This window comes from Excalfactoria chinensis, chromosome 1 (genome assembly GCF_039878825.1).
Source record: "Excalfactoria chinensis isolate bCotChi1 chromosome 1, bCotChi1.hap2, whole genome shotgun sequence".
Classification (NCBI taxonomy): domain Eukaryota; kingdom Metazoa; phylum Chordata; class Aves; order Galliformes; family Phasianidae; genus Excalfactoria; species Excalfactoria chinensis.
In genome coordinates, this window is record NC_092825.1 from 65,975,350 (window position 1) to 65,995,464 (window position 20,115).

The 20,115-nt window shown below is 46.0% G+C and overlaps 1 protein-coding gene across 1 annotated transcript in view; it reads left to right on the forward strand.

The window, feature by feature from the left end:
- Positions 1-975: 975 nt before the first annotated feature.
- The window catches only part of PARVB (parvin beta), a 59,814-nt gene continuing 40,674 nt past the window's right edge, over positions 976-20,115 (forward strand). The window contains exons 1-2 of the mRNA XM_072357047.1: positions 976-1,235; positions 19,927-20,016. Of these exons, the coding sequence (XP_072213148.1) occupies positions 1,121-1,235; positions 19,927-20,016 (205 nt within the window). The 5' untranslated portion in view covers positions 976-1,120. The remainder of the gene's footprint in view (positions 1,236-19,926; positions 20,017-20,115) is intronic.

The window sequence follows — 20,115 nt, forward strand, 5'->3', positions numbered from 1 at the left end:
GTACCACAGCTTTTCTGAGCAGCCTGTGCCATTGCCCACTCAGTTAATGATGAAGTCTCCCTGGAGCCTTCTCCTAGGTAAATAAACCCAATCCCTCCAACCTTTCTTCACAGGAGAAATGCCATTCCTGGGCTGCTTTGGCTGCTGTGGGTGCTCGGTCCTCGTGCTGGAGCAGAGAGGCACATGATAACCTCGAACCTAACCCATTAAAGACGAACACAAACAGCAGCTGCAGGTGTTGCTCTAAACTTGTGATCCGGGCTTTGCATAGTCTGTCGCTCTCCTGTAATGAAGCAGGAGGTGCAGAGCCCCTGAGGGGATCCTGTGGTTCCAATGCAGATAGATAGAAAACCGATTAGAGGCACAATGAGATGAGGAAGCACTGTCTTCTTGAATGCCGTTAGTCATTGTGTTAAATAATACTTTCAACATGGAAAATCAGAACATTTGTATGCAGATGCAACTGTAGGTAATTAACAGCGTCCCTGGCTGCAGGGCCGAGGTCACGGGCACAACTTTAGGTACTGCTTCAAGAGCTTCACGTTAAGTACGCGCACAAGAGCTTGCAGAGTCCAGCCTGACTCTAGGAACTCTCCTGGGTCCGTTTTCAGCTCCGTGCATCTCACAGAGCCCCTGTCAGGCTGCCTGAAAACTCTCCGGGATCTCCCGTTTCCGTGCCCGCCCTCTCCGCCAGGAGCACAGCGGGGCTCTCCTCAGCCCTGCTTTCCTCGCCGCCAGCAGCACAGCTGGCTGAAACTTCACGTTTCTACGCTATTTCCATCGCGTTCCTTGAGGCCGTTTCCACTGAGCTCCTCTCTGCCTGCCGGCACCGTGAGGAAGCAGCCCGGCTCTCCCCACGCCGTGCCGGCTCGCCATGCGGGCCCGCCTCCCGCCGTGGCAAGGCGCTGCGGACGGCGGCTCCCAGCCCGCCCCCTGCCCTCCGCCCGCCCGCCGTTCGCACGCCCCCCGCCTCCCGATCCGGCTCCCCGCCGGCTCTTCGCCCTCGCTCGCTGCCGGCCGGACGCTTCTCTCGCTGTCGGGCTTTGTTCGGCTCCGCGGGCCGCTTTAGCCCCCCCCCGGGCAGTTCAGAGATCGGACGGGTTGCCCCGGGCGGAACCCCATGTCCTCCGCTCCCATCCGCTCCCCGACGCTGCGGCCGCACAGGATGAAGAAGGACGAGTCGTTCCTGGGCAAGCTCGGCGGGACGCTGGCGAGGAAGAAGAAAGCCAAGGAGGGTGAGTTCGCCTACGCGGGAGGGAGGAAAGCGCATCCGAGCCCCCGTCCGTCCCGGGCAGCCCCCGGAGAGAGCGGCGGGGCTGAACCCCCCTTTGTTCTCCGGGCGCGGGAGGGCCCCGGCCGCCGCGGGTGGGCGTGGAGGCGGTTGGGGCTCTTCGGTGGTTGCCGCTGAGCGGCGCCGGCTCCGGAGGGGAACCCCGGCCTCAGCTTCTGTAAAATAAACTTCTGGGAATAAAGGTGATCGCGGGCGTCTTTATTTGTCGGTAGAAGGCGCGAGAGTGGTGAAGCTGTGAGGGAATGATTAAATCCACCTGTGGTTTTTTGCTCCCGCTCTATCCGTAGCTTTTTACAGCTACCCGGTGATTTTACTTAAATGGGTTCAAAGCAAAGAGACGCAGCCTCAGCGCGCCAGCGTGGGTAATAGAGGGCACGAAGGTGCTGGCGACCCCCGTCGGTTGGCTCCCGGAGGAGGTCCTGGCGGTGGGGTTTCGCCCACTGCGGAGCACGCAGCCCGGTGGGCCGCCCCCTGGCATGGCCTCCTTCGCCGGGTGCTGCCTCCGCGTGTTTTCCCAACCGCCTGTCGGCACCGAAGGCTGTGCAGAGATAGGACTGCGTGCTATGAAGCGGCGCGGCTCCCTATCAGCGAAGAAGTAGTTGTCGTCTTGCCGGTGGACTTGATAAAGTTGGCCCGGCTGTGTGTGTGCAAACTATAACTTTTCCACTCAGCTTCTGCGCCTCCAGGACTGCACGCTTGTCGCCCTCCAATTCCCCGACTGATCCCATGCCCGCTTCTGTGGTGAAACTCATTCCCTTGTTCCAAACTGCGACCATCTGAACGTGTGAAATCTGAGCGTTGGTTCCTTATGCCACATTGCAGTTGGGCTTTTTGGTGGGCTTAACAACAGCCTTGGCTTGTTCTGGTGCTTGATGGATGCGGGGCAGGGAGGTAATTCCAGTGTCAGTCTTCTGAGCAAGCATGTTTTGCCCTTTGTCTGCTCACTGCCCCTGATGTTAAGAAGGCATCTTTGTAATATTGAGGATATTTGCCCTCAAAAATGCAGCTCGGTGGAATTGCTTCCCTTCTCATGGCTGTTTTGGTGTGGCTTTCTGGTATTTCCTCCGTTATCTATTTTTAATCAGGTTTCTCCATTGTGGTTGTGCTGAGGAGCAGCCGAAGCAGCTGTGCCTTTCCGGTGATATCACTTAGTGCTGAAGGAAGGTGATGGAGAAAGCCCATCCCCAGGAGGGGATGGTAGGATGTGCTTGGAAAACATATTTCACTCAGAACTGATTTCCAAGCCTGAACAGGTTGACAGCTCCGCTTCTTCAACAAGAGGCTTTAGCATGGTGAAGTGATGTTTATTAGGGTATGGTCTGAGAACACTGGCTTGGTTTGCTGAGTTTGCTTACTGCTTCAGCAACCCATGTGGCCACAGCTCCCCTTAGCTCTGGGATAGCAAGTTTTAGAAGCTGCCTTTGGTGCTCTCTGGGGACTTGTAGCTGCATGGATAGAAAGTGTGGTCATGCTTTTGCTAGAGCGATGGGAAGGAAATGGAAATGTGCGACTCAGCTTTTAGGCTGAGTATTCCTTCCAGTTTGACAAGGAGAACAGAGAAGAGGCAGCTCCCACGCCTGGAGACCACCTCCTCTGCACAGTTCGTGATGTGTTTGTGCACAGGACTGTGGTGCTGCTGTTTGAAGGGGAAATAGCTTACTGCTCTTTTAGGTTCTCTTGTGTTGGAAGTTTTAAGGCCTGTGGAAGGCGTGCTCTGCATGTTATTGTGCACCGTAGTGGGGTAGCTCTGAAATGCAGCCCATGGAGAATGCAGCCCTGACCAAGGGGGCAAAGGGCTCAGCTGTGAAGAGGTCCAGGACTGGGGTCAGCATTGGGGAGAGAGGCTCTTCCAAAGCTTGCACTGGGACACAGACACAGAAGCTAACTGTAGGGCTGGAAGCTCAGTCTTGGCATGCATCTGTGAAGCAGAACTAAGTTGGAAGCTCACTGAAATGGCACTGAATTGAGTTGACATACCACATAAGAACTGTATAGGCAGCTTTCTCTTGGGCTGAAGAACCGCTTCACCCCTGGGGACTTCCTTGCCTCCTTTCAGGCAGCTGCTGCTCAGCTCCCAGTGGACCAGCAGAGGTCAGTGATCTTCCAAGACTAATTACTGTCCTTCCCACCAACTGCTCTCCTCCCCACTAGCAAGTTGAAAGGTCGGCTGCTGACTTGCCACAACCAAACCATTCTTGCCTCTAATAGCATGTGAAGTAAGCAAACCAAAGCTCTTGATAAATTTTGCATTCACTGGCGTGTCTTTTGTATCACAGCATAAAGACAAGCTTCATGTGATAGGACAAGGGCGAATGGTTTAAAACTGAGACAGGGGAGGTTTAGGTTAGATATTAGGAGGAAGTTTTTCACACAGAGGGTGGTGATGCACTGGAACAGGTTGCCCAAGGACGTTGTGGATGCCCCATCCCTGGAGACACTCAAGGCCAGGCTGGATGTGGCTCTGGGCAGCCTGGTCTGGTGACCCTGCACATAGCAGGGAGGTTGAAAGTGGATGATCATTGTGGTCCTTTTCAACCCCGGCCCGTCTATGATTCTATCACCATCTTGACTGTAGGTGTGTGCAGACCTTTAGTCTGGTCTGTGCAGCAGTTGTAGTCCAGTTATATTAATCTTTTTATTCTTTGTGCACAACTTGGCCATGAGCCATGTAGCTCAAAGAGACACGGAACGATGCTGATAAAGGTTGTGTTACTTAATGTGGGCTTCTTTTTTCAGTTGTGTTTGGCAGCCATGCCATAGACAACTGTTATGTGTGGCTATCAACCCATAAGCAGCGGAGTGTAAATATTCTTTGGCAAAGTCCTTTATAAGATGCTGTAATCTATTTTTAGGGAGCTTATATTCAGAGAGGTGTGTTCACTAGGCTTATCAAGACTGCCACTGTAAGCTTGTAACTTTTCTTTACGGTGGGACAGTAAATACAGTTCCTGGGTGGGGTGGTGATAATAACTATGGTGCTATTTGAGGAATTGACTGTGGCTTGTTAGAAACTTTGCTGCTACTCCTGCTTTAGTGGCGTTACATGGTGTAGTGCTTTGTTAGCAGGTGCCTGGAAATGAGGTGGGGTTACGATTTCAGGTCCGATTCCTCAACATTTTAAGAGTAAGATTCTATAAGTTGTTTAACCGCTTGAGGAAGACCTGGAATTTGTCCCTTGAACCTTTGCTTTACACCGTTGCTTCTTATACTTTTGTTTCTGAATTGTTATGACTGAACTGACTTATTAGTCAACGCTGACTTAAAAGAAATAACAAGCACTGTTGTTCGTTGGGTAACCATTTTTAATCCAGTTTCCTATGGCCATGGTGTGTGATCTCACTGTCTGACTCCTTCCTTCCTCTTCCTTCCCAGCAATGTTTTTAACCCCATCATTTAGCTAAAAATGCCCATGAGAGAAAACTGCCAGCCATCAGGATTATTAAATGAGCACAGACTTTGTCAGAGTGAGCGACCAGTTAGAACAGAAAAACCTCAGTGGAGCACCAGTGCAGGAGAAGCTATGAGTGATCTCAACCCTTGTAGGATAGGAGAAAACCCATGTGGGAGGGAAGCTATAAGAGAAAAGGAACCGTCTATGGGGAGAGTGCCATGTGGGGTTGTGTATTTCTCTGTGTTACAATAGGTCATGACACACATCCTGAGAAAAGCAGGATGTGTTAATTCCAGTGCTCATGTCGCCACACGTGGATTACAGTTTTTCCCCACATGAGGTTATATGGAAATGTGCATAAAATCTGCATTTGCCTGGTGTAACCGTGAAGTATCTGCCTTGATATCTTGGGCTTTCAATGCAGATCTGTGCCAGATTAGCTTTAAGTAGCCTAGGAAATTATTGGGGTGCTGGTAGAGCCCATGGCAGGGTGCTGGCTGTGAGCTACTTTTCAGACCATCTAAAATATACTGTTTTGAATAATGCTGTATTATATCTTCATTGATAAAAAGGAACTAAAAAATACACATATCTCCTTTTTCCTGTTGTTAAAAGACCGGTGTCCTTGAACTGAAATAAAGGAGCTGTTTTGCCACAAGTTTCAGTGCTGGATTACTTGCAGTGCTTCGATTTCCTCACAACATTGTAGGGAAGATGTGGGCAGCAGGTGTTTGGCAAAATAAAGCTTCTATTATTATCTGTGTGTGTATCTATATATAGGTTTTATGGAGGAATCGGCCAGAGAAATACAACATGCTTAATTGCTCGGTGTTGTTTCCCAGTGACACAATTGAAAGGAGAACACAGAGATTAGGGAAACACACCAGAAAAGAGCAATGTGTGGTAATTCCTTTTGTCATCAGTGGTGGAGAGAACTGACTGCTGCAGGAAGCAGCCGCATAGTATAACACATGCACATCAGGGCAGGTTAAAGGGTTGGTTTTAGGGTCCGTGCCTCTGTGTAACAGCGAAACGCTGTGTCTGGGAATATTTTCCTGCCTCTCTGGTGTTGGGGTACTTGGGCAGAGGCACTGCATTACCTGCCTGTTTCCAGCAGCTCTGCACAAGTCGAAGCTCATCTCCAGATTGTTCAGGTCGAACTGCTTGTGCTGCTCAATCCATTTCAGCTTTCTCGAGAGAGGAACAGGAGGAAATAAGCTCACGTGCAGAGTTAAATTGGAAGAAATTGTTTCTTCACAGTTCCTTTAAAAATGATGGGGCTGCTTGTGCGGGTAATTGCTCTCCAGAGAGAGAGAAGAGGTTCAGAAACAGGCTCCTACCTCATTGCCTTTTTGTGTGATGAGCACATCTCAACTCGGAGGCGTCCCCTTGAACACAACTGGATGGGAGAATTGGAGTTAGCTTGGAAAACAGACCTCATCTTCTTTCATTTGAACAGGATGCACTGAACGCTGTTAGAAGCTCTCTTTTCAATGCTGTCTGTTGCACAGTCTCCAGAGGTGCATCGATGTGTATGCACTGCCAAAAATTGAACTCCTCTGTCTCAGTGTGTTACAGCTCTGCTTTAGTGGCTGCTTGAGGCTTCTAACAGAAGTATTTAGCTTTGAAATGATTCTGAGAGGTGCCTTTAATGTAGATCCTGGAAAGATACAAAGCTGTAAGGCAGTCTTAACTTAATCTTCATTCACCTCGCAGGTGGCACTCATGCTGGCAGTGTTACTTATGTTGGGGGTTTGTCCTGCTCACAAGCGTTCTTTGCCATGCGGGTGGCTTTTTGTGGTGACTGTGCCCATTCATCCTACTTCATAAACTGGTGCTGGAGGAGTAATTGCTTGAATTACTCCAATGCGGAACTGGCCTTTGGCATTCAGATGGTGCCCAGAATGCTCAGGACAGAGTGCGCTGCCGCTGAGTGCCTGTGCTATGCTCCTGAGGGGCCGCTGTGTTTCTGACAAGCAGTGAAGTACTGAGTAACCTAAAGATACAGCTGCTCCTCCATTTCTCTCTCCTCAGAGGAAGCAAATCTGCCTCCCACAAATCTCTGAGATACAATGTGATATAAGCTTCTGCTGGTTGCTTCCAATTATCTGCTGACCTGATAATCGTTGTATTTTAAGGCTTTTCCTTTTAATAGACTGGTGATAGAACTTGCTCCATCTTAAGTTTGCAGCTGGATAGAGAGAGGGGTACAGAGTGCATAGGGTTGAATTCTGTGTTCCTGGTTCACTCAAGGATGTTTGCTGTGGTCTGAGAGTATACTTGGTGGGGAAGCGCATTGATTTGTGCATCATTGTGGGCTGTTGCTGTTGCAGTACTAGATCAGAAGACAAGATGGGTGCTGTTTGATCAGAATGACTTGCTTTTAAAGAGAAGAATTGGCATATAACGATATTGAAGCCACGTACCTTTCTAGGTAATGCATATACATCCATATGTGCAGACAGAAGCAAATTCAAGTTGAACTTACTACCCTTTCTACTATAAATTTAAACAGAGAGAAAGTCCTGAATTTCCAGTCAGAACCTGCAGCCTGATTGCTGAGTACTCCTGTAGGGCTCATTTGTGCCTCTGACCAGGTCTGTCTTCAGTCTTGTCTTGCTAGAGCAGTGCCTGATTCAGTTCCAATATTGCATTCTGTTCTGGCAAAACGTTTTGCTGTAGATAGTTTACGTCATTGTCTCCACCAAGAAAAGCTAACGTGCACAAGAACAACCTTTTTAACGGTGTCATAACAAAGCATGTTTTACTCTTGTAACCGTATCAAGGCGAGAATGGTTTGTCCAACACAACTTTAGGCATCGCGTCTCACTGTCACAGTAGAGTTTCTAATTACAGTTGAATGTTTTTCTACCAGACAGGATGCAGGTAGACTATGCAAAATAGCACTGCGATTTGGATTGAAAGAAAGTGACTTGCTGTTACATAACAAAACCAGGCATCCTAAAATTGCTTTATATTTAAAGTGAAAACCATTACAATAACATTAATTATAAAAACGCTAGTATATTCTATCATAAAACCTTTCAAGGTGCTTATATACGCTCCTAGTTTTCCAAAGCCAGGTTTCAGAGTTTCTTAGAAATACTAATGCAAGGAGTTAGAAAGTGACTTCTTTTCTCCTTAAAAGCTAAGCTGCCTCACTTCAAGGCAATTGTCCAGCGATATCTGTTTCTCTTCACTTCTTCTAAAGGATTTGTTAATGTTGACATCTTGGGAGAGATTTCCGCACGCAGGCATCTGGCAGTTTCTGTTATGAGGAGCATATGGATGAGCCCTGTGAGACTCTGATGTATGGAGGGCTGCATGCGGAGCTGATATGGAGTGGGGGAGCTGCAGGGTTGTGCGTGACCTCATGCAAAGTCTGTGCAGATGCTGTTTGCTGAACGGTGTGAATGGGGGATCCCTGATCCTGCTGGTGGGTCTTTGCAGGGAGATTAGGCTGCACTCTGCAGCGCCTGTTATCACACTGTTTTAAGGGCCTGTTTTTTCTTTAAGAGTTGTGATACTTCAGATCTCTTTATAAATACAAATGTACCCTACTGATTTGCATGTTGGCAATACAGCAGTCTGGAAGCCTAAGTATAGCTGTGCATAGCAGTGCATATGTATTTTAAGAACTGCTACAGGCCAGCTGATCCAAAAAACACATGAAGCTGCTCAAGTTTTTCAGCGCAGTGCTTTGAGCTTTAGATCATACCTTGATGTTGGAAGATTTGGGAGATTAGCTGGCAAGCTCTTTTCGTTGCAGAAGCATGTCTGAACAGCTTGTTGCTAAGGGATCTGAGGTTATATGGTCTGCAGTGAGGCCAGCGAGAGGCAGAGTCTGCTGGTTAGAGGGAATGGTGTTTCAACAGTTAAGAGCTTTGCTATTCCACTGAGATGAAAATTTTGTGCATATATCTTCTGCATACAGTTGTCATGAACACAACTGAGAAGCCTCGAGTTTGTAGGCTGTAGAAGTATTGCAGCAGATACTTGAAAGCTGCTTGTGAGGAATTTGCTTCTTAATTTTCAAGGGGAATTGTGGTCAAATCTCTGAGGCACCACTAGAAGTCTTGACCTACGAGGGGTGGTCTCTATTGGGGTTCCTGGGAAATGGCATGTCAGTGGGGAAATAACAGTGCTGATAGATCTATGACATGAACATGTAAGGAGGAAGAGTCTTCTCATATGGCATAATCTGTTTTTTTTGTTGTTGTTGCCCATGCTGCATGAACGCTGAAGGCTTCAGCCTTTCCTTATAACCCTGGATTCTCCATTTTTAGCCTTTCTGTGCTCTTACGCCAGTGAGTCTTAGTCTCCACTGCACCAGCAAGCTAAAGGCCAGCCCTCAAACTCCTCACAATTGCTTCTGGAGGCCAGAAAGCTGGTAAAAAGGAAGGAGGGGGCGATGGTGTCTTTTTTTTGTGCTAGCCTCTGCTCATTATCACCAACATCCAGGTTTCTTGAACAGATAGATGTTTGGTTGAAGAAAGCAGCAGTTTAAAAGTCAACCACATGGCTCCAGAGGAAGATCTGACCCATTATCAACCCATGCTTGCCTGGACTTGATTGACGATATGGGTTCTGTCATGGTACAGATTATCTGTCACAGTGTTCACTGAAAGATGCCTTACTCTGCACCACGCTCCAGTTGCACTCTGGTGTGGTGGCTTTTGTGTTTGCTTATCCCCTCTCTTGAACATTCTCTGTCTACACTGTGAAATGTGCTGTATGTGTACATTGCTACTGATAAAGCTTAGCTTCTCCCTCAGGGCACTGCAAAATCAGGTGATGCAATTGTCAGAGCTGTTGGCTGCAATTTGCAATGTATACATGTCTGCATCAGGTTTTTCCCTCAGTACGGGGCACATATGTGCAGTGGCCCTTGCTTTATGTGCCACCCCTGTGACTGTGGTGTATGTGCCTTTGGTAGTCATCAGATGTGACGCTGGCTCTTCCCTAGACTGAGGGAGATGGAGGAAAGCATGGCCTGTGTTGTAGCTAGGAGGAGGGAAGGTAAAGGTTAGGGTGATCACTGGGTTGTCTCTTGAGGCCTCTGCTGCATGACAGGCTGCCCAGTGACAGTACACACTAACCCCACCACTGCAGCCTGGACTGCAGGCAAGGAAGCTAAACCAGCCTGACTGATGTGGGTGACAGTGACCCCTGGTTGCCTTTGGGAGTGGGCTGAGTATGGAGGAGAAACAGGAACTTTGGTATTGCACAACTTGTAGATCAGTGACCAAGGGATCTCTCTGGGCTGAAGTGCATTCAGCCTGTTCAGATGTTGGCTTCCTAATTTGGGCTCTTGTTGGCAAAGTAGAAAGCTGTGAGACAAAAATGTTAACTTCTTTTGTATACATATATATTTAAAGTGGAGAAATATTATGGCTAATTTATGTGGCTTTAGTATTTTGCAGTTTGAATCTGTCTAAGTCTTGGTCTGAAAGCCAGATGTGAAGAGAACATGCACACCTGGCACCGTGTGCTGGCTTGGAGCTCTGGGCACTTAAATCACTGTCACTTCCTCATGGAAGAACATGCATCTGCGCAGCAAGGCTTCTAATTATAAGTGCTGGATGTGTAATTGTTACCATACGTTGGCTGTGGACTTCTCTCCAGGGCCTTTAGGCTCAGAAGGGAGGCCACAGCATGTTGTTCTGGTTTTGGCTTTGTCAGGGGCAGTTGAAAGGATCTTTGGGAATTCAGGTTTACCTCTCAGTGATTGCTTCCTGACAGTCCCTGAAACCTGTCTGCTGATCAGATATAGCTTGTGTTTTGTTTATAAAATAGGCAAGCTGTTCTGACTCTTGGAATTCCAGTCCCTTCTTTAGTTCTTTCTTTGAGTAGTTGAACTGCAATGAAATACACAGAAAAAACAAATAGTGTTTTGTCCATTATAGCTGCCGTGTGACCTTATTGATCTTGTTATTAGCTGGGGTGGTTGCATACACGGTCTCTTTGGAGTAGGAAAAGAAACTGAGGGCTGGATGAAGAGGAGAGTGATTCTGATGTGTATTGTGGAGTGCAGAGTCTTTTCTCTGTCTTTAAATAGAAAAATGTGTAATCCTCAGAAAGTGTCTTTCCACCAGGTCTGTTTGGCAGATGCATGCATATATGTTATTAAACAGATACAGACTCCTGTCACTTTTAAAATAGAATGGTGATGTTTGCTCTCAGGCTTGCCTAGTCCAGGACACAGATTTAGGGACAGTTAAGCTTTGCAAAATTAACAGTATTTCCTTCCGAACTGGTCGAATAAAAGACAGTACCGAGGCATGCAGGCTTGCATTTCCTTCTTAGTATTCTTCCTCAGGACTGGGGTTATGAAATCATCCCTCATAGCTATTATTGGCCTTCTTCCCCATGCATTGCTCCCAGTACTCTTGTAGTGAGTTGGTTCCACTGGAAAATTAGGCAGAATGCAAGAGTGCATAGCTGTGTCTTGAATCTGTACTGAATTCTGTCTGTCAGAGATCTTGGCAGTATAATGGAGCCTTATATTTGGTTTTTAATAGGATGCAAGATGTCATGCTCAGATTGGTCCTGCTGTGCCAGGTGACTGTATTTGAGAGCAAACCAGACTGCATCGATTGCATGTCCAGCAGTGTCTGCTCATGAACTGATAAGGCTTTTTATTGTACTTGAAAGTGGAGACACAGTCACAGGTAATCTCATTGGCATGGCAGTAGTCCATGTTTGAGTTGGACCACTGTAAGTCCTTCCAAGCAATGTTTTTCTTAATCCGTGGGTCTGAGTCCTTTGAAGGTCCCTTGAAAATATCTGCTTTTACTGCAGTACTGCAGGTGTAGTTGTATTAACTTGGTGAGGGGCTGTAGCTTAAGTAATTGTTTTGGATCCTACATATCATTTAGTTTAGCATCACCTAGTTTAAAAAAAACATATTATGAGCTGTAAGAAGGCTAAGGAAATGTGTTTGACTGAGCCATGATTTTGGCATTTAAGATTCTTGGTTTATATACTGTCTTTTCAACTGTGTATTTCTGATTCCTTAATTCCTATATATTACCAGACAAGTCACAGGCAACAGTATCTGCTGATGCAGTTCAGGATCTGTTCTTTAACCAAAGGAGGATTGGCTGGCTGTGCTGGGCTTGCTGAGTGTGGGGAAGTTCAGGGAGTTCAGTGAGTGTGCATTCAGGGAGATCTATAAGCAACCTGATAGAACCTGTGAGGAGATTACTGAGAAGATGGGGTCAGATTCTTCACAGTTGTGCATAGTGGAGGAAAGAGACAACAGGAATAAACTGAACCCAGTGAGATTCAGACTGGATAAAGGGAGAAACTTTTAAATGATGAGGACTGTGAAGCCATGGGATGGGATGCCCAGAGACTTTGTGCAGTCAACCCCTACAATTCTGTGATTCTGTGATGTCTAGCCTCACTGGAATGCCACCTTTTCTAGCTTGGAAGACCTGATATTATCTATGTAAAGCCTTTAAAAGAGACCACAGAAAGCTGCACGGCACACTGTATGAAAAGTCGGCATGCTAATTAAATAAGCGGATAATATAAATGCATTTGGTTTTGACACTTGTGAAATGTGATGTTACCTTATATTGGCTTTTGTTTCGTGATCATGTTTTGTTATTGCCTGGGAGGCTGAACTGGAATGGCAATGTGTGGCCTGGCTTCTTTATTTCAGTGTGGTCTTCAGCAGCATGGTTAGGAAATGATAGTGTCTATCTTTTACTTAAACCAGGCAGAGTTAAACATCTGGCTGAATAGTCTTACTGGAGCTATTACTTTCACTGTATTTCTCTCTCATGGCCTGTCTTTTATCTGACTGTGGGCTCCGAAATGTGGACTTTCTGTTACTGTGAGGTTTGTAGCTCTTATCACTGAAGTGGTTGCCTTGGCAGTCTTCCTGTAAGCAACGAAATAGTTTTCCACATATCACTGGTCTGGAAACCACTGAGGAAACTTCTTTGTATTTTTCAGTCTGCCTGTTTAGTGAGGTCTTTCAGTTCATTTTCAGTACATTACTGCCTTGTGTGCAGGTAGGTAGGACGTATTGCAAAAACATAAAGGTTTTTTGTTTTTTTCCAGAGTTTTCCTTGTCTTTCTGGGTGACATTTGGGCAACTCCATCAATTAGGCACATGCAGTTTTTTGTGGTTTGCAGGATCGTTTATCTCAGCTTACTCTTCCTGTAGAATCAAGTTGCACTAGCAAAAAACAAGATGCTTTTTGAATTGCAAGTCATAGCTCTAGCCTCCTTTCCATTGGTGCGGAGCTTGCTTGTCGAGTTCTGTACCATCAGCTGGAGAAGAAAGTGCCTTTCTGTTACATCGTGTGTTCACCTGCCATCACTGCCTTCCAGAAGTGAGTCTGTTCCTCTGTACTGCTCTTGACGTATTCAGAAAAAGAAATAAGATGAAATGTTTTTGTGTTTGCAAAGCAGACTGCTTTTGGTAGTTGTCAGTGTCTTTGTGCCTTTGGAGAAGGGGCTGAAGGATGTGGGGAAGGTGGCAAGATGAAGCAGGTAAAACTGCTCATGCTGTTAGTTGGCTAAGTGGGTTTCATTCAGATATCTACAAATGAAGTTTCAAATCATGAGGGAAATACAGAAAGAAAGTAGTGGAAGGATGGAAACAAACTCAGTTGTAAAATTCATTAATTACCATGAGCAACAATAATGACTTTTTTCATACTGAGCTTGATGAATTTGGGGCTGTTAGATTTGTATGTGGGATCAGAGAAAAAGCTTGGAGAACGTGTTAACTTTCAGTGCTGTTTTCTCTACTTTGTCATGTTGGAGAAAACAAGAATTGAATGAATTCTAGGCATTTCTATGCCTGAATAATGCTTTCAGCTCTGCTGCTGACTCTTTGTGACTGGCTATGGCAGGACTCATCAGACATGCTGACTTAATGAGTTGATTCTCTTTTTTTGGAGTTGGTTTTAGTTCAATAAGTCTTTGTGATGCTTGGTACTCCTTAAAATCAGTCAGCTTAGGTAGGGATCTCAGACCAAGTTCCTAGACTGTGAATGTGTGGTTCCATTATCTTTGGTGTTCTAAAACATCACTCTTTTTCTCAGTCTTATTTCTGCCACGTTTTTCTATTCAGCCCTTGTGTATCTGCACAGTGAAAGTTAACTGTGTTTTTTCCCTGTTTCATCTAGTTAGTTTTCAGCCTCACTGTGCCCGTGCTGTGTCATAGCATGGGTGCCTGAAGAGGAAGGGGTGTGTGACAGCAGGGAATGGAAGCGAAGTCTGGAGTGCCCCTCTGCTGGCAGCCTGGATGCCTGCCCAGTGCAGACAGCTACGTAAGCATGGCTCAGCACAGTAATTAAGGAAACAGGAAGCAGGGACTCACCACAAAAATGATGAATCCCAAGGTGGAGTTTTTGTTCTAGCTCCAGAGCTCTCTATGTGCTCTGTTTAAGCGTGCATCTTGCTTTTCTGCCTTATAGAACTTATTTCTCTGGGCTCCTGATTGCTTACTGAGTTCTATTAGGCTTACTGCATGAGTGAAGCAGAAAGGCACTAAAACGGACAAGTTCTGGCCTTGTCTTGCACAGCTGCAAGACTGGAGGAGGGTTGATAGGACTGCTGGAAAGACCCGAAGCTACACGCAGTGGCTCTGCATTGATATTGTGGGCTCATCTTGGCTTTTAGCACTGTCAATTTGTGCCCGTGCAGATGTAGGTCAGTTCCAGCTTTGTCAGCTTTTACCAGAACCAAATTAATACCTGTGTGGGGGTCATTTTTGGTCATTCAGCAGTACAACAGCATTAGTGGATTGGCTGCTGTGTTGCCTATAGCTGATAAGCTACAGGGAGGTTTCACTGTGCAGTTTGTGGCTGGATGAGGACAGGAGCTTCCCTGTTAGCATCTGTGGGGCCATGCAGAACATTGAATTGAAGCAGAGAACTGGTTCAGCTGGCAGCAGCTGGCTTTATGTAGGATTCAGCTACATTAAAGTGAGCCCTGCCATTATGGCTAAAAATCTTTCTACTTAGTAATAACAGATTCTAATTTTGTTTGGTTTGGTGTAGAGTTGCCAGTGCTGGCAGTGTTGTAAGTTGCTTGTGGTTGCTGTGGTCTGCTTGGAGCTCTTCTCTCCCAGGTTATGTCTTCTCACCCTTAAGGTTGCCTTCCTCTTTCTGGGATACCGTTACATATGAATAGCTTGCCTAGGACGGCCATAGCAATGTTGGTATTGTCTCAACACAGGTGTCACCCACCAAAAATGCATTTCTTTTTTTCATCACCACAACTAAAAATAGTTCACTAGGTAAGAATTTTCAAGGGAGGAAAAACTGACGACAGTATTTCACTGCCCTACACAAAACAAAGCTCCGGTTTTTCATGAAGGTTTCTAACTGGCTGAAAATACTGCCTGTGCTGCCATCACAACAGATACTGTTTTAACAGTGACAGAAGTTTGGGGGTGGTCTTTGTTCAGGCAGTCACAGAATAGGCCTTGCAAATTTACCTTGTCCGTATCCACAACTACGGCTTGCTTGTTGAGAATGGAGCAAAAGGATTATTACAGCTCTTTTCCAAAAGCTGTCTTTAGCTCTAACTTTCTGTAAGTGGCAAATCCTGGCTGTTGTGGGTGCCTTTTTTGCTTGCTGGGGCATACAAATAATTTCCCTTATTACTATTCCGTTTTGAATGCAGCTCCTTGGTGCAGTGCCTTTATGTAGATTTGAAGAAGTCTTTCCCTTTGATCTGCCTGGGGATTATTAATTCTCTGTTGTAATTAATGGAGGCTTTGTCTTTCTCCTGCAGTCTTTATCAAAAGATTGCAGAGCCTTTTGTAAATGTTAAGCGATTTGAAATGCGGCAGAGGCTGGTGAGTTATGCGTGTGGTTCATCCCTAGAACAGAGACAAAGAGTCTCAGTGTATCTCCACACGCTGTGCTTGGGGACTGTTTGATGTGTGCCAGTACAACAGTCTACATGGGAAATGCCAGTTTTTGCTAAACTCTCTCTTTTTAATGTTGGCCGCTCCATTAGGACGAATTATCTGGTGTATACGCCCCTCTGAAGGAGGGAAGGAGTGTTGTGCCAATGGTCTGCATAGGGTACCAATGGAGTTTTATATTGACTTTCCAGTTTGCAGAACTCTCAGGATATGAGCTGCAGGCAGGCAAGCGACTGGTTGAAAAAGTACCCTTGGTCCTGCTTGTATCTCTGTGAAGAGCAATAATACTTTGGGGGCACGAGAAGAGCTTTCTGTACAGAGCTGGTTGTACGGTCCATGCGTGTTTCCCTTCTGCATGCTGCTTGTACCAAAGAAGATGACAGTTACTTGAACAAGTCGTGAATAGTAAAGCCAAGAGTAACAAAGCAGCGCAGTAGCTTCCAAAGTTAGGGTTTAATAATGAGATGAAAGTATAAAATGTAAAAGCTGTGGTCCAACCGTGCTGAGGAGGCAGCTCAGCACTGGTTGAATGAGAAGGAGAGCACTGTACCCAGAGCTCTGTGATGGTTCTGTGGCAGCTGCTGCTTTCTGTGCGGGAGAATGAGCCCTACAGTCAGAAATAACCAGGGCTAAAATTAAGTAGCATTTGCTTTTGTAAGAGGCTGACGCTTGTGGTTGGCTTTTGAATAGCAAAGCAGAGACTAGTAAAGACTTAAAAGATGAACTGGGCTATGGCCTTTTATCTGTCTATCTATCTGTATACACATACATATGCATTAGACTAGAATTATTAAATCGAAGGTAAAAAGGATGAAATTGCTGCCATGTTTGCTCCTTCTTAAAAAGAAGAAAGCAGAGGCTTCTTTCAGTGCTCCTGCTGACTTTAAAGGTCATTTCCCTACTGTGAGAGACTCTTGATAGCAATGGTGGTGCTTCCAGCATCCTGCAGCTGATTGCCGCTGTTCTGTGCAGTTTGCATTTAATCCTGTGCACCAACACGGCCTGCCTGGCTTATAGACGTGTGCTGCTTTGCATGTGTGTGTGTGCAGTCTGGTTGTTATACTTTTTGGAAAGGCCAGCACAGCTCCCACCATGACAAAATTGTGTTGACTGCTGGTACTGCCAGGGACTGTTAAAATATCAGATTGCTGCCAGGAGCCCTTGCTGCTTTCCAGGGTACTGGTGGAGAAGTGACCTTTTTCTTTTGAATCTGAATTTCTGGATGAGGGAGGTACTTGGGGCTTTGGCTGAACGCCTTGGCCACTTGCCCATCCGTCATTGCATTTGGACTTTGCTAGTGCTGGCTGCCAAGGGCCCAAAGGAGTTGGGAGGACTAGCCTGCTAGTTGAGCGTAAGCTCAGAGAGGGGATCCCAAGCCAGACATCTGAGAGGAATCCCAGCTAGTTCTGCCAAAGCTCTTTCCAAGGTAGTGTCCTTCTGGACCGGTATTTACACCTGGGTTGCCCTGTGCAGGTTCACGACTTGGTCATTAAGCTGTCAACCAGTGTTACCTTAAGGCTGCTGTAAGCATTTAGCAGACCCTGTGCTGGAATTCAAGGTGGGGGCACACTGTCTGTGAGCAGGGGACCATTTCCTGGGTGCTAGAGCACCCAGGAGATCTGCTGGCATGGCTGAGTGACGTCTGCCATGGCATGCTGTGCTGGTGGAGCAAACTGACCAGCTCAGAGCAGAAACTGGATCTGCTGGGACCGGTCTGGGCTGAGCAGTCACAATCCCTGTCTGTGCTCCATCTCCTGCATCTGCTGTTGTCTCCTACTGCAGGTTTCCTGACTCCCCTGTAAAATGAAATTACTGGGCTTTAGAGAAAGATGTTTGATGAAGATCTCTTTGACAGAGCAGGCAAAGAATTACTCTGGTGAAACAGGAGAAAACATTTCTTGCAGGAAAGGGCAGAGAAAAAGAAGAGGATCTGTGAATGGGCAGGCGGATAGCAGGCAAGGAACAGCAGCAAGTACCTCATGTGGAACTTAACGTGGTTGATGTGTAAGTCCAACTCTAATTTACCACTAAAATGTGCTCTTGCATGGGCAACTTAACTGTAAGCATAAACCTTACACTGAAAATACTGTTGCTGGTAAGTTGCAGAGGCTAGCATTTGCCAATCTGGCCACAGGAAACACTTAGCAGAGAAAATGCCAGAAATGCTATCTGTGAAGGACTGTTGGTATCCTTGCCTAGGCAGCCAGCAGCCAGCCACGCTAGGCGCTTGGCCGTCTGCAGAAGTGACAGAGACAGGGAGGATTCCTTGCTGGGAGCTAGTCTCAGGGTGCCTGTTCCTTTCTCCTGGCGCCTGCCTCCACCAGACAGCTGAGAGCTATCTGAGTGCCTGCTCCGATATCACTGGCCCCGAATTAACAAGGCATTGGCAGCTTCGAGGCGTCAGCCTCTCGTCCAGTTGCTGCTGCCCCTTCAGCACTCAGCCCATCCGTGCCATTCGTCTGCGGATGTGTGCAGCAGACCTCTGGGTGCCAGAAGGGCTGACATGGCAGGACTCCTGTGTAAGCGACGCAAAAAAGGAGGTATGTGAGATTACATTTCTAGCAAGAATATTTTCCTAAGCTAAGGTGGCATACAGGCTCTCTGGGAAGCAGGTTTTGTGAGCCTTGCTACTGATGCGGCAGGGGAGTATGCTCTGGTCTTGTGGCAGAGCTTCACTGGGTCTGAAGGCACATGTGAGGGTTTTATGTGGCTCTCCATGTTATCGGGGGGGGCTTAATACACAAATCCATATCAATGTTTTTCTTTTTGTTGTTGTAAATTATTTAGGAACGAGATTTGTGTTAAGAATGGTTCTTCCTGATATTCAAACAAAACGAGAACGTAACATAATGGAACTTCTGGGGATAAAAACAGTTCAACTGCATTTAAAAGTTCTATGTCTTGAGATTTATGCAGTAATTTGTTTCTGTAGCACTGACTCTGAGGAGCTTAGGAAATCTCTTCTGCATTTGTAGAGCATGAAGTACACCAATACCCTGACCTTACTGAACACTTGACATTCACAGATCACAGAAATGCTGTAAGAATCATAAGAAAGGTACATCTAGAAATGAAGTGTGATTTTAAGTGGAATTTGGGTGTTAATGGTCAAAAGAAGGCTTTAAAAATGTTCACCTCTGATATCCAGTTTCCACATAATTTTTCTTAGGCCTTCTTGTGGCTGTATTCCTGTTGGTGGGTCCTGTAGGAAGAAGCTGTAGTTGGGAGCGTACAAACAGGGCAGGGTAGGACATGCTTTGAAAGCTCTTTGGCCTGGTGACTGAGGCCTCTTAGCTCCCTGAACTTTGGAGAGCTTTCCCAAACTAAGAAAGAATGCACAGAAGGGGCAATTAAGTGTCTATTTAACAATGATGTTTAATCAGGTGATTAAATCTCAGCCTGCAGATGCTGTGTTTGGTTTGGAGTTGTGAACTATACTCTGCTCCCCTTGCAAAGGGTGTGCAGTGTAGAGCGCAGACCACTCACAGATGCTTTTAGCCATTGCTTACACAGAAATGTCACTTAATGAATGAGTTGTCATCGTCCTTTTTTATCTCCTGCTTCAGATGCATGTGTTTTTAAAGGTTCACTGTAAGTAGCTGTATTCTGATTTTAAGGGGAGGTAGACCTCAGAGACTGCAGAGATACTATAGTTCTTCTAGGACTTCTCTTACTGTTAAGCCCTATGATACTAAGTGATTGGTACATACCTCCTTACATATCCTATTTTAATATCCTTCTTAATGATGCAGGGTACTGTACTGGCTTTACAGACTGAGAGCTGTATGTTTGGGACCATGAAAGATTCCATATTTGTCTTCAGCAGACCATGCTGCATCTATTTTTCAGCCACTGGCAGTGCAAGAATTAAATACATTTTCATTATTTGGTAGGATTTTCTGAGACTTTTATTGAGGCCTGTAGCAAATAGTGACACTTGGTGTTCTGCCATTGGAAAAAGTGGTGATGAGTTGTGGTAGTGCTATCAGAAAATGAATTAGATTTCACAGTTAGCTGTCTGCTGTAGGTCTGGCCATTCTGCAGTCCACACCCTTTCCTTCTGGAGAAAGAAGTACTCTGACATTACTTTTACCACAGAGTTGATTTTCTTGCAAAATATTTTCGGCTGGTAGACTGGTGACTCGACTCAGTTTAATAAGAAGCTATAGATGTTCGTTGGTTTTTATTTTCCACTGCAGCTGCAGTTCTTCATACTGTAAAGTTTGGTTTCTATTTGAAATGGATTTACAAGATATTTGTTCTTATTATGCCTCTTCTACCTCTGCATATCTGCAAACCTTGTATTTATTTCAGTCTTACTTTCTGTTTTTCCCTTCTCCGCAGTGAGTGACCTGCAAGAAGAAGGTAAAAATGCTATCAATGCACCAATGAACCCAAGTGCTGTGGACATCCATCCAGAAGATACGCTCTTAGGTACGGTATGCTACAGATTTTTACTATGCAATTGCTAATGCGTGTGGCCACTGTGACCACATATTGATCGCTTTGCAGTTGATTAGAGATTGCTCAGTT